Source organism: Aythya ferina (assembly GCF_964211825.1).
Source record: "Aythya ferina genome assembly, chromosome: 9".
Taxonomy (NCBI): Eukaryota; Metazoa; Chordata; class Aves; order Anseriformes; family Anatidae; genus Aythya; species Aythya ferina.
Window position 1 is genome coordinate 26,466,114 of NC_140305.1, and position 14,764 is coordinate 26,480,877.

Here is a 14,764-nt window from a genome sequence, read left to right on the forward strand (position 1 = left end):
CCCCATCCACAGCCTGCTCCACCATCTACCTGGTGAACCTGCCCGTGGCAGACCTGCTCTGCCTCTTCTCTTTGCCCTTGCTCATCATCAGCTACGTGCAGCAGGACGCTGCTGAGAGTTTATTTTACAAAATCTGGAGGCCACTGGTGAGCCCCAAAATTTGTCTGAACTCCCTCCTCTACTTTCTTTCTGGTCAAACTAACCGAGCCAGGCTCATCTTGGAGCTGAGGCTGCACCGGGCTGGCCCCATTGCCAGGCCTGCCATGAACACAAAGGGGACAGGCACCCCTATAAGGCTCACCCCTTACTGAAGAAGCACATCCCAGCTGCAGATGCCATCTGCTTGACTGGGTGCGAGGCTTGGAAAAGTCACCCAGCACTAGAACTGTACAGAAGACAAAAAAAATGAAACTTCACTTCTGATTTCAAAAATCCATTTTCCCCTTTTCTGTTTGATGGTCAACCTGAATCCAAAATTATGCATCAGAAATTTGAAGCACCAACATAGCAGAGAGAAGAAGGCTCCATTTATTAGGGGAATGGGTGACAAAGGAACAAAAGTCAGACAGCTCCCATGCTCCACAGCCACAAATGGAAAAACAAGGTAAAAAAAATAATAAAAAATTAGTGAGATGAAAGATCCTCAGGAAGGAAAGGCTGGGGTGTTGGAGCTGAGCTGACATGGGTGTTACACCACATACAGACATGCACCGCAGTACTTCAGCAAGATGCTCAAGAGTACAGAGAATTTAGGAACTGAAAGTCTCAACAAGACATTAAGTTCCTCATTGCTGTCCTGCATGAAATGCTGATCCATGGGGAACAGCAGAAGTTGTCTGTAATCATAACGTGTTAGAGCTACACCAGGAGCAGAGATCTGTGACTGGCAGAAGCAGCTAGCTGAAGGAAGTGAGGAAGAGCAGTAGAACAATATCTAATTTCTTCCCTTCCCGAGAAGAACAAATGCATCAACCCAACAGCAAAGGAACCGGGGGGAAATTTTTCCCTTGGATCCTCAAAGAGACGCTTCATCTAAGCATTTCTCAGGGGAAAGCAGAAATTGTATTTGTTTAAAAAAAAAAAAAAAAAGTAAGTCTCAACTACCTCCAAGGGCAACAACACATCACAAAACAGTAAGAACAATACAAGAGCCAACATCCATTTAAAGCTTTTATTAAAAGAGACCCATAATTCACAAGTCTACAAACAAAAATCAACCAAGATAGTGTTTGGTTCTCTAAGGGAGCACAGAAAGCACCAATAAGAGTTCTCACAGGTCAGCGTACTGCTCCAGTTCAGAAGTAAGCTCAATCTGCCACTTTGTTTTCCTAGACTGCTCTTCAGAATACATTACTATTAATTAAAATAGTCCTGACTTAGTCTTTCACAAACCTGTTAGCCTTTTCAGAACGTGAAAGAAATCTCCACTTAGTCATATCTTTAAAAAAAAAAATAAATCAAAACAATGAGTTGCAGAAGGGTTAAGTTACTGCAGGCAAAGTAATATAAATATAAATTTTTATTCTAACAAAATATTTTCTCTCCAGTCAAGCAACCTGTATAAATTTCTTAAGCACTGGGGCACACAAGAACTGCCTGAAGTCAGCCAAGAAAAGCTCGCTCACCTCTGTGCACTTCATCATCTACTCATACAGCAGCTCTTCGCTCAGTGCAGCCAGTGCTCAAGAAAGCCAGATGCTCTTCCCTTTTAGAGTACGATTAGTTTAGTGTAAGAACTTATGTCCAATTACATAAGTGAGGCTTTATGGTTAACAAAAACAAAAGAATCTGATAAAGCACTCCGCAGGAGTTACTAGAAACTAGCTCTGTTCAGGAACAAGCCTTCCAAAGAAATTACGGAAAAAGCGTAATTTTCATGATGAAATGTAACAACATTTTTGCAGAGTGCCAGAACTCTTTCCAGAGTTTTCAGTGGCAAGCTCTTAAATACATCGATTTTCATGTTAATCATGACTTACATGAGGTTATTGCTAAGTCTGTGATCTAATATTAAATTCCAGGGCTCGTACTTTTTGAATAGAAGCATTAGAATTGTATAGCTCAGTCTCTTCAGAAATCTTTGCTTAGACCAAAAATAAGAGGTAGTCTTCCCTCACATTTTCTACAATAAAAATGAAACAGATTGTTTTCAATATGGCAATAAAGTTGTCCAACTTGAGAAGTTAAATATTCCATGACTGCATCGACTCACTTCACAGCAACTTGGTTACCGCAGCAAAGCTTCCACACTTCAGCCATGGTTGTATACTGAGAGGAGATCAAGTCTTAGCTGTTGAGTTGAGCTACTCACTGAGTATTTTAGGGTGGTGTAGCACATGCTCACGGGTTCAAATAAACAGCCAGGTGATTCTTCCTCAGTATCTGTGTTATTTACCTCAAGGTGCAGAGGGGAGCTTAAGCCAAATACTTTAAAAATAGGGTCTACGCTTGCAGAAAAATGTGGTGCATGATTCTGCTTCTGCAGCATTAGTTCTCAGTACTGGAAACAAAGTTGTGTGTACAGGAACTTCAATGTGTTTCTGCTTTTGCAAGTAGGGCAAGATGTTATTTCAACACGCTTCTGTGTGCCATTGTCGATAAATAGGAAGAATAATTGTCTGGTAGCTGCAAAAAATAAGATTAAAAACATGCATCGTGAGAGGCATGCTCCTCAGCTTATTTGGTCTGAGTCAATTCCATTTTCCTCATTACATTTTTAACTACCATTAGTGAGACTGTTTCTGAGAACAAGCATACATTAAGCATTCTACTCAGAGGTTAATGTGCTGGCTATTTGAAACAATAAACCAAGGTTTTGAAAGAGCCATTTTAGACTTCTACTCATTACTATTTACTATTAAAAACCCTACTTTGTTACTAATACCTGAGCGCCTAGTTTGGAGAGGTATTTATTCCTGAAACTAAAGTCATCAGCTTTTGGCCGTAATTTAGCCAAGTCATCTTCATTTTGACGTCTGAGTCTCTCTTGTTCTTCAGCTCTGGAAAAGAAAATTCATTTAAGAGACTTGCACTAAAGAGTGCAAACCCAGCAACTATCTTGCGTACAGTGGTTTTATTTCCTATAAATAAAAACGCTTCTAATGCTTGTAGATGAATTTTGGATATTAAATTAGAAGAAAGCTGTGAATGAATTACACTAAGTGTAAAGAAAGAGAGAGGCTATTTTCTGCAGTTTCCTTTTATTTAGATTGCAAGACTTCAGTAGAAAGATAAATCTTTTGATTTCCACAGATTACAACATGCTCAATGAGCTTTTGTAAAAACAATTGAATATCCCTTTATTAAACAGGTCTTCTTCACTCCTTAAAATATAAGATTACAATACAAAAAGAATCAATTGTCAAAAAGGCAAGTAAAAGACCGCTCAGCAGTCTTCAGAATTGACAGCAGTCACCTACAAAAGAGTCAATATTTGACCAGACCATCGTCGGTCAGTCATTTCCTACACAACCTGAAAGGGAAACAGGACTGAACAAAGCTCTGAACATGTTTAGCTTAAGACAGCGGTTTGCATTAAGACAGTGACAAAGGCAGTAACAGTGACCCACTTCTAAGGAAGGCAGTGAACCTTATTCCAGTACATAAAATGCTGTTAAGAAGTCTCCACCCACACCAACATGGTACAGTGCTGTACATAGACGCTTTATGCTAGTCTTTATTTTAAAGATGAATGTGTTTGTCCTGGGCTACAGAGTGCCCTCTCCAATGACACAGCTGAAACAGTGTAAAACACTGTAAACCGATTTTGTTCAAGTGTTAAGAGATGAGTTGGCATTAGTTAAAATTAGTTACAAAGCATAAAACTTAACCATTTTCTGTAAAATTCTCAGTGTTAATCTTTTGAAAGAGAACTATTGTCCAGTGCTGACCACCAAACTAAGCAACACAAATTCTTCAAGTTGACATGATGCTGATCAAATGCTCCCCACTTCTGGATGATATTTGCTAATCAACTTTCTTTTCTGCAAAAAACATTGTAATAAAAATTACTGAAAATATTACTCTAAGGCACTATATCCCACAGCATCCTCTAAGACATCTTTCACAGTAAATTCTGGCAGTGTTATGCACATGGTCAGGGCAGATTGAGAAGTGGCTCTATTTGGACACAGGTCTCCTTTGCTCCCGAGCACAATGTAGGTTCTTTTGTTCTTTCATTTGTTTTAAAAAATGGCTGTGATGTTTTGCCTCAAGGATGATACTCATCACAATTACGTCTGCCTGCTCACCAGCTCTGGAAAGCTTTTGTTTCCTTCAGTGTTCCTCATGACTGATATATAACAAACCAGGACAACAATCAAGAAAGTGTTACATGCCACCACAAGTCACCTGGCAAGACTTTGTTGACAGGCTGTTGTGTTTTTTTTGTTGTTGTTGTTGTTTTTTAATATATATTAAGTATCATCATATGCAAAATTTTATAAAAGTCCATGAAGTACATATGTAAAGTGTCTTTATTATCAAGGTATTTATCTGGAAAGAACTTAGATACAAGCTGTGAGAGGCACAGTATCTGCAGGTAAAGTGTAGTTACCTATTAAAAGAGGTAAAGCATTTCAACAACATTACATGCAAACAAACTTCAGGATCTGAAGGGACTCACTGAGCTGAATTAGGTCAGAACAGGACATATGTCAAAGAAATTCCACGTTGCTCATATGTAAGCAGCTCAAATTCCACAGAAGTTATCCTGAAAGCTGTGACTGGGTTCCATATTAACATTTGTCACGGAAAAGCTTTTCACTGCAGCCAGCATTTATGGCACAGATGTGACCACAAACTGAGCTTGACACTACAGTTTTCAGAGACATGTTGGGTTAAGACTTCTACATAAGACAGCAAAAGAAGCAAGCTGAACAGGAAGGGACCAGAGTAGGGTTTCTCCTGAAGAGGGATCTAGTTTTTAATGTGACTTAAAAAATTAGTCCATGCATCACTTGACATTAAACCCGAGTAATGTTTCTTGCTGACTCTGTCAAGAACACACCATGTAAAAATGGCAAGTTTTAAAATAAATGATACAAACTTTTAAAAACTACACCTCTATTCTGCTGAGTTGGAAGGTTACTGAAATTAATGAGGAGAAATTGTAAGCAGGAGTGCCAGGAAGGGAGACCTGGTTAATTGTTACTTCCTTTAATTATTCACAAGAGGTAAGAGTATGAAATCCTACTACCTTGAAGGAAAGAAAGTGATTTTCAATACAAATGTCTGAACTTAAGTCTCTTGTAGGTCTGCCAGTAATCTACTTAATTACTTGAGGTTCAACATTTTGTAAGGACGCTGTTCTTTATACTTACTCAGTTGCAGCTACTTTTTGCAGTTTTTGCCTTTTCCTTGCAGACCAGTTAAGATCACCACCTGCAACAGATGACGTAACTACTTTGAAGCTTTAAAAATCAATTTATTTTTTTAATTCTGTGTCTTTGATATTATACCTCATTACAGAAATTCTCAGAGCATTTGACAGAAAAGATCAGTCATTTTCACAAAAAATGATGTAAATAGAAGAAAGCAACTTCCTCATAATCAAATAAGCAAGCAAAAATCAGGAACTACACTAAGCTCTCAAGCCTGACTCAGGTTTTTGCTGAGTAACAACGAAGTTTCTCTACAACTCATCACACTTCCCCATAAAATTAGAGAAAGCAAAAGCAACTTGGAAAGAAACAAACTAAGGTAACCCCTCTAGATCTTCCAGTGGTTACAGCTTCAAGAAGTAGCTGAGAAAGACCACTATTTGAAGGAAAGTCTACCAAGTTTTAATATTTGCAGATACATACAATCAAGCAGTTTACACACAAAAACAGCTTTTTCTAAACTGCTTATCTGCATGATATCCTACACATTTGTTCAAGTTAGCTGGAGGGGTAGGTACTTCACCCTGCTAATCAGCAAGGTTCACACTACAGCACCAAGGAAACACATTTGATGAGGACAAGCCTTATCCAAGGGATAGCACCAAATCCATGTGCTATAGCGTTTGACACCCAGCTGTACACCGCCAACTGTAAACGCTTCATCTTAGTAACTTCATGAATTCCCATGAAAAACAAGCATCAAGAGACACTAAAAGCACTTAACTTACCTGTGAGATGATTCACAAAATACAGCATGACTACAGCTATCAGTGACACTAAAAAGTAAAATAAAGAAGTTTTAGCTGACAGAAAGTTTACTGCAATAACATAAAAGCAGCTTTAACATCCGACCGAGCAACAATTAAGATTTTTTTCATGACAATTGTAATGAAAGGGAGCTTTTTGCAGCAGCATTTTTATCACTTTTGAAAATTCTGCTATGCTCACAAGCAGCATGGTAACTCAGAGGAAGTTTTTTTCTTCATATTAATAGAGAGCCCTGATACAAACACAGGCTTTAAGAGCATCATTCACCTACCCTTTCACTCACTCTGCATTTTTTCCAAACATCCACACTATTCACAAAGTCACTTCAGAATAAAACACAAAATACTTCACTAGGTATGTCTCTTTCAACATTGCTTCAGCTGAAAATGTCTATCCAACTGCACAGACACAAAGGAGTTACTTAGCATGTTACAGAAAATATGTGGAGAAGCCAAAGCCCCCTCAACGCACAGAATCTATTTTCAGTGTTTTCACTACTTACAGCAAACACAAGCGCTGAAGAAGACCTCAAGAAACAAGTATCCTCTTGTGTCCAGAATCACCCCAGCTGCTATAGAAATAATTGCCAGACCGAGATTCTGGATAGACTGCATGCTAACAAAAACAAAGGATTACCACTGTGTAGAAGCTTTTTAAAGAACAATCAATATTTTATTTTTATCGAACAGCAAGATTAACTTCTTTCCATATGTTAGGCAGAGCCACGACTCTGTTTTCGCAGAAGTTACTGTGCACTTGCTGCAACCACCCACTGAAACTACAGAAGAACTCTTCCCAGACTGAACTTGAACAGAACCAGCAACCTTTAACTTGTTACAACTACTTGGTATTAAGTAGTTCCACAGTACAGGGATGTCATCACTGTAGAGCAACATAACAGATCTCAGTACTTACAAGCCATAAGCAGTTCCCAGCTGATGTTCTGGAACAACAAAGGCCACCATGGGCCACAGGGCACAGGCAAGCAAGGAGTAGGCCACTCCTAGTAAACACTGGTGAAATAAATAAATGACAAGATGCTGGATGAAATGTGTTTTTGCTGTACGGTTCTAATAAATGCATGCATTAGTTTTCCCCTTCTCCAAAAACAGAAAGGAAGAGCAAAAGTAACTTGTTTTTGCTATGCTCTTCTAAATAAATATGCATATTTAGAAGAAGAGAGAACTTTTTCCAGAAGTGGAAACACTGGTGGGCACTGCATTTGAGTTTGTAAACCTAATTTCATAATCTATTTCTCAGGCCCCAGGAAGAGGAAGCTCACAACAAAAGCTTTTATTCAAGTTTACAGTTATCAAATATAGCATGCTAGAGACAGTTTAAAACCATTAGAAGTGGCCTAATTATGATATTAATAGCTTCATAACTACACCAACATAACAAGGGAATATTTAAATAGGTTTTAACACTATCTATGCAGTCAGAAGACACAAAACATACAGAATAATTAATCAGCAGCAAAAATTCTTATTTTGCCAGATTTAGCTATCAAAGTCTCTTTGAGACACTGATTACCATTGCTATCCAGGGGTTCCAGAAGGTGAAAGCCAACATAATATGAGCAGCAAGCGTAGTTACTACAGCACATAGAACCCAGATGATATTCTTCCCAATTTTATCCACCAGGAATCCAAAGACAGGGGACATGGGTGCCGATATAATATACACAATGCTATAAAAGAGTGAAAAAATAAAAAAATTCCTTGTAACTTCAAACCATAAAATCCACACACACAAAGAAAAATAGATTCCAGAACTCAAAAGTCCCCACACGTCTGAGGATTTGAAGACATTCATCATCCAAGAAGGAAACAGCAATATTAGAACTTTTGGAATCACACACCATCAAGTGTTTTGCCAGATCCCAAATACTTCTTCAAAACAAGGAAAACTTATTTATCATTGCTATTAAACTGTTTCCATCTACTCCGAAGGAAATCACTAAATTCCACAGTAATACACTTCAGATAGAACTTTTTCTTTCAGATCCCTCAATCAGCATATCTAAGACATCTTTACTTAAGCAAATGTCTCCCAATTATTTCTCAGCCCATGCCAACTCTATCTATCCACTGAAGCAAAATACAGATACACATATACTCCTAGAGCACAGTAGGAGGACATCTACTCATTAAACTAACGAAAATATACCTGTCAATTGCACTTGCTTCTTGAGATGAAAATCGGAATTTCTCAATAAAGAAAACCCTAGACATAAAGAAGTACAAACTTAGAACGATGCATACAAGAATAATTATCAAACACTCCAAAAGAGATCTCATTTAGATGACTCAGAGTCTCAAGATTTTTGTCAAAGGACTATTTACATTGCATTTTGCAGAAAACATTCAAAATACATAACCAATACATAACACAGTAATGAGACATTTGCAGTAAGAGGTTTTAGAATAAGTGCACAAATGAAAAATAGGCACCTACATTGCTGGCTGTTAAAACACCTCCAAGTAATCTCAGACTTTCCACTTTACAACATAAAATACGCATGAAGCTCACAAGGTCTGCTTCTAATTATATTCAAAATCCAATTGAGTTCTTGCATCAAGTCACATGGTTCAGAGAAAAAAATCTACACACAAATGCTTCAAGCTTCAGCTTGATAAATTAAAATTAGCAGCAAAAGAGCTTTAGTCCAAAGCTGTAACTATGTTTAAGCCCCCAACTCAAATTCGATGGTGTATGAGCATTGGAGGAATCCTATACGACAACTGTCCACAACTTTCTGCACCAAATCTTGTGTCATGGTTCAATCTAAATAGAGTTTTAATTTGGCAATGGAACACATGTTATGCTTTTGAGTTCTGACAACTCACCTACACAAACGAATGGTATTTCCCACAAAGCCCAGCAGATAAGGAAAGTGTAAGAGTTGTGTGCAGCACAGACTTACTAGGAGACCAGCGGTCCCATAGCCATCTGCATTTTTTAAACATCAGCCACACCTCCTACCTTATAAACCACATTACAACTAGTGAAACCCTGGCCAAATTCAAGGGGAAAAAGAGCTGCACTATGCAAGGTGCTTACTTCCCAAGACCGATGAAAGGAAAGACCGCTCCGTAATAACAGACACAGATTAAAAATATAAGCCACAGTGACAAAGAGAAGTCCTTCACATCAGTCAGCTTAATCACTTCACCTGGAACGGAGGCAAAAGACAATATTGTTTCAGTCAGCACAAACATATCTGAAATTCATCCACACTGAATAGACATTCAGGTGACCGAGAGTCACTACTGAAGTATTATGATCCTGCCACTATCCACATTCTTGTATGAAGTTCACACAGTGAGTAGAAGCTAAAAATACAGGTTCTAGATCAACAGCACCAAAGTGGAGAACTCTATCTCCTCCATTAAGCCGGATGTACAAGTTCTCCAAAGTTTTTTTTAAAGCTGTCTTGTGCAGTAGAATTAAATATAAACACTTCCTTGAAAGAACAGCTTGATCAGCTTGTGAAATTAGTGCCTGAAACGTCACGCTATATACTCAAACAGAACTTGAGAACCAAGTGTATTTTCAATTGGGCTAAGTTCTCCCACGCAGAGAACTCAAAACACCACACTGGTGGAAGAGAGCGGCACATTTCTGCACACCCACTGAAGGAAAGAAGACCGATTTCAACAAAACAGAGTACTGGTCCAAACTGGTGTGAACTGGAAGGTTTTCCACAAGCTCCACAAATAAAGCATTGAACAACCACAGAGATCTGCTCTAGAATGAAAGAATCAAGTCCAAGGCACGTTTGCCCACAGCACTCACCCGTTTTCCCTTGCTCTTTGCAAAGGAGTTTCTCTGCTCTCTTGTCCAGATAAGCGAGGATTAGCGCACAACCCAGTGAGAAGAGACACGTTATGCCACCTGCAAGAAGGTAAGACGACACAGTTAGCTGTTGAACAAAGCAGTAATTGGGCTTTTAGACACACAGGGTAACATATCTTCACATATCTAATGCAAGCTCAGTCAGGTTAACACCAGTTTATGTACAAGACTCAACAAGCTGGGCAGCTCAGAATAAGGTGTAAATATTGAAGTCTACCAGAGGAGGCACCTGTTTGGAACTGCAGTACAAACACCAACTGTATTTATTCCACAAATATTACCACCACTCCCACTCAGTACAGCTCAAGTCAGTCCTTATCTGCGCCTTGCAATAACAGAACCAAAGCCAAGGCCTCGTTAACACCACCAAGGCATTAACACTAACACTCGTGGCTCTGAAGAAAAGGAATGCTGATCCAAAGGGAGATGTAATTCTGCTTTTACACATCAGGCAGCTACACACAATCTGTGACTTGATGCCCTTCAGATTTTTTTTTTTTTTTTTGAAGTCTGCCCTTTACTCAGAGTACATTGAATGTTTCACTGCTGTAAGACACAAAATTGAGTTCTGCAGCCAGAAAAATCACGCAGCATTTTACTAACTTCATAGTTAGTAGGAAATCAGTAACGTATACACATACCACTCAAATTCAGAAACCCAAAATATCAAGTGACATCAATTCAAAAATATTACTAACCTATCATGAGAGTTACGCCAAGAGTACTGTGACCACTGTGCCCCAGAAGATGTTGAACTCTGGAGTAAATCCATCCCATGATATTCATGTTCACTGTGCTCCCCTAGGCAGAACAGACTTATGTAATGAATAACGCCTGCCACAATTACATGAATTCAAAAGGAACATTAGTCAAACTGCTTACTGAACACGTAAGGACAGATAAACAGTCTTTATTTATAAATATCTGTTAAAGACAGATAAAACAACACCTGGAACATCAGCCAACAGCAACACAGACAAGCCACACCCGTTACAGTCCATGAATCAGAGCTACACAGCTTTAAACTTACAATTCTGGCCATGCTGAGTTGTAATCCAAACACGAGATTTAGCTCTTTGCCTTTAAACCAACTGACTGCATACGTGTTCTGTGCCACTGCTAAGGACTCTCCACCTATTCTAAAAAAGGGAGGCATAAAACAAAACACGTTAACATGGGAAATAACAAGAAACAGCCCAACGCTTGCTATCAATACCAATATGAGAGTATTTCAGAGGAGTTTCTCACAGCACAGCTGCTGACCCCAACGACACCAAAAGCAGCATCTTATCAGACCCCAAAGAACTGTCCACCCCCCAGTAGAGTTAGTCAGACTTTCTAGCATTTTCATTCTGTGGAACATTCCAAACTAGGAGCAAATATGACATTTGCTCTTATTTTTGCCACTACTGCAGCCCTTTTGTATTTATTGTTGCTAAGAATTCCCTTTATTCGAGAAAGTAAAAATTAGAGAAAGACTAACCCAGTTTTGTCAGACTACTGAGTGCCAAGTCTTTATTTGGGGACTTTTGTAATTTCTGAAATCAGTAGGTGGATGTTCCAAACGACGAACAACTGAGAAGCTGTACTTATTTTCTAATTTTGCATTAGAATGGGAACACGACTAAAGCTTTTTGCACATCTCAACTTCAAAGATGCCTCAACAGCCAACAATTTTGTTGGAGTGCAAACACAGCCACAGCTTTCTAGAACGCAGAAAGCTGATCCTACATGATAGGGCACACAGCACGCTCCTCTAGACTTACCCAAATACCAATCTGCCTGCTTCCATCAGCCAAAAAGCATTAAACAGTGCTCCCAAGGCAAAGATCACCTGTCAAATAAACATTTAAGAAGAATTATCATTTCAAATTTGGAGCGCGAATCGAATTAGAACCATCTCAAAGCAAGATGATTTTCCCTTTCTGGGCCCAGAGAACTATTCCACATCCACTTCCTGCTCTTTCCTTTTTATTTTACTCCTCTGCCTTATGCATTAACCTGCTGGCTACACAAAATCCATCCTGACCCACCCTGAGTACACACTACTATCAGTGAAGCCATCCAAGCTTTTTTCTCCATCCCACTCCCAGCAGAGATGCTTCTGGTATCATCCTTCGCCCTCTCACTTGCACTTACCTGCCCAACACAAACAAAGATACTAAATATTATAGTGCCCAACCTGTAAGAAAAATAGAACAATTTAATGAATAGATCGATTCCTTTTCTCCCCTGTAAAACACAGTATTAGACATACAGTAAGGAAAAAGGGAAGGCTGATGTACAATGAAAGTTCTGTGTAATACATGTGATAGCTTGACAATTTCATTAAAAAGAAAAAGATACAGACTGGCATTTTTGAAGCTATTTTACCAAAGACATAAAAGGAACAGAAACTGGTTGTACCAGCAGAAGTTCCTAGGTGGTGTGAAAGAAAAAGAAAGAACTCTGCTGCGTTAAATTCTGCATGCACTTTACCTCTCCCATCCGCTAAACACAAATGACAGCGGGATCACACCTACCGTATTCCAAATACTCTGTCTATCAGAAAGCCTCCAAAGAAGCAAAGCACCACATTGGGCCAGGAATACCAGGCATAGAGCGCCATGAACTGCGCCGTGTTCACCTTCATATCCTACAGCAACAGGAGGAAAATTTGAAAATAAGTAAATAACTTGCTCCTAAGGTAACTACAAAGCCACAGAATACACATATACGTAAGAGTACTTAGAAATAAGCACACTTTCTGATCAGAAAGTGCGAGGGGATGTTTGGTGACGATTTCTGCTGGAAATGGCTATTTTAGAATGAACTGATGCACGCTGTTTTAACGCACAGAGATTAAGACGTTCTCGGGGGCACCTAAAAGAAAATCACCCACCTCTTTTCAACCAGAACACGGCAAACGAATGCCACCAGCACCTCTGAGGGGCTCAGCGCTGCTATTTTAACCCCGCACCCCACGCACCAGGCCGGGCACCCCCCAGCAGCACCCCACGGAGCACCACCCGGGGCCCGCACAGCCCCCAAGGGACTCACCGCCTGGACCTGCGTCTGCAGGGCGGCCGGGTTGTCGTAGCAGAAGTAGCTGCCTGCGGGGAGAAGGGGAGGGAGGCCTCAGGAGGAGAGGGAGGACGCCTCAGGGGAGAGGTGGGGAGGCCCCGACCCGCACCGGCCCTGCCCGGGGGCTTCCCCCCCACCCGCCCAGCCCCGCACCGAAGCCCAGGAAGCACATGAGCGCCAGGACGAGCAGGCGGTGCGCCAGGCGCTGCGGGTGGCAGGGGGACAGACGGCGGGAGGGCCCGGCGGCGCCGCCGCCATCGGAGCCCAGCAGCGCCCGCTCCTCCTCCGCCATCGCGCCGCCGTCATGTGACCGCGCCGTCACGTGATCAGCCCCCATAAGGCGCCGCGCGGCGGTTGCCGTGGTAACGGAGCGCGGGCTCCTCCGCGGTTGCCATGGCAACGGGCAGGGCCCGCGCGGCCTGCATGGGGAAGCCTCAGGCGGGGCGCAGGGATGGGGATGGCGACCCCCGGGCAGCGCTGCAACAATGAGCTCACACAGCCCCTAAGGCCATCAAGTCCAAGTGTTAACCGAGCAGCCGCGGCTACCACTAAACCGTGCCCCTAAGCACCACGTCTACAGCTCTCTTAAACACCCCCAGGGTTAAACACCACCCACTGCGTCCTGGGCAGCCACTTACAACCCTTCACAAACCTTTCAGTAAAGAATGTTTTCCTAATATCCAACCTAAGCCTCCCCTGGCACAACTTGAGGCCATTTCCTCTTGTCCTATTGCGTGTTACTTGGGCTAAGAGACCGTTAAATTCATTAAACTCACATCTTCTCTTTATTTTTCCACCTTTTCTGGCGTGTTTCCTCACAGCGTGTGTTACCTCTCTGCTGGGTGTTCTGTCCTGGGTCACTCACGCCACTGGACAGGGCATGTGAGCCTGTATCATAAAGGTTTGTGTGAGAACATCAGAAAAGTCACCTGCGCAAAACATAGCAGGATATCAGCTGTATAAAAGTCCCTGATATCTCAGCAATGATAAAACTGTGTCTTAGGCACACTCTTGGAAGGACTTGTCATTATTTTTTTTTTTTTTTTGGCACATGCATAGTCTACCTGCTATTTAAAAGGGTTTTAATGGCAGGCCTACAGTGAGCACATCAACAGCACTCACATTTGTTGCATTTTGCCTGACATGCAGTGAGCCGAGGCACACTTTCCATCTGCTCTGTCAAAAATTTGAGCAGTAACCATTCAGCAGTAAGTTTTCAAAACACATTGGTATAGCGTGCTTGTAGTGGCTCTACTGCAGACTACTACTGGGAATAAATTGCTTACATTTCACTCAGTACGTGCCTTCCAAAAGCTACACATCTGCCAAAAGACAAGTATGTTATCGAATGCCTGTCTTCCTAGAAAAGAGAAATTACTGGGTCACATTTTCGGCCACCCTAAACTAGTCTAGAGTACTCAAAATTAGTGCAGTTCTTTGAGTTTTCTCTTAAAAACCTGGTCTTAAACTGCACGGCCTCGTTGCAAAAGCATCGTCCAACAAACCCAATTTCAGGGCCGCTGGAGGGAGCTGGAGGGCAACGTGCGGCCATACAGGGGGCACAGTTAGCTGTACGTAGGTCCTATACAAGCATAAAAAGGATAACTTCGAGCAGCAAAGTTATATCTAGTGAAAGTCTGTGTATGGAAGAAAAAAAAATTATTTCCTATCTAACTATCCGCATTATTCCAGGA

General features: G+C 41.0%; 1 protein-coding gene across 2 annotated transcripts; it reads right to left on the reverse strand.

The window, feature by feature from the left end:
• Window positions 1-1,157: 1,157 nt before the first annotated feature.
• Window positions 1,158-13,373, reverse strand: MFSD1 (major facilitator superfamily domain containing 1). 2 transcript variants are annotated; one of them, XM_084529173.1, is made up of 17 exons: window positions 13,224-13,373; window positions 13,047-13,099; window positions 12,530-12,642; window positions 12,147-12,189; window positions 11,774-11,841; window positions 11,038-11,146; window positions 10,706-10,808; window positions 9,948-10,046; window positions 9,213-9,324; window positions 8,319-8,375; window positions 7,683-7,839; window positions 7,065-7,162; window positions 6,652-6,764; window positions 6,110-6,157; window positions 5,322-5,382; window positions 2,885-2,999; window positions 1,158-2,625 (listed from the first exon to the last, which is right to left on the reverse strand). In XM_084529173.1, exons 1-17 carry the CDS (start codon window positions 13,360-13,362, stop codon window positions 2,566-2,568), a joined length of 1,548 nt encoding a protein of 515 aa, XP_084385299.1. In that variant the 5' UTR covers window positions 13,363-13,373; the 3' UTR covers window positions 1,158-2,565. The 2 variants fall into 2 exon arrangements, with proteins under 2 accessions (XP_084385299.1, XP_084385300.1); XM_084529174.1 differs by lacking the exons at window positions 1,158-2,625; window positions 2,885-2,999 and adding an exon at window positions 3,184-3,983.
• Between the last annotated feature and the right edge of the window lie 1,391 nt (window positions 13,374-14,764).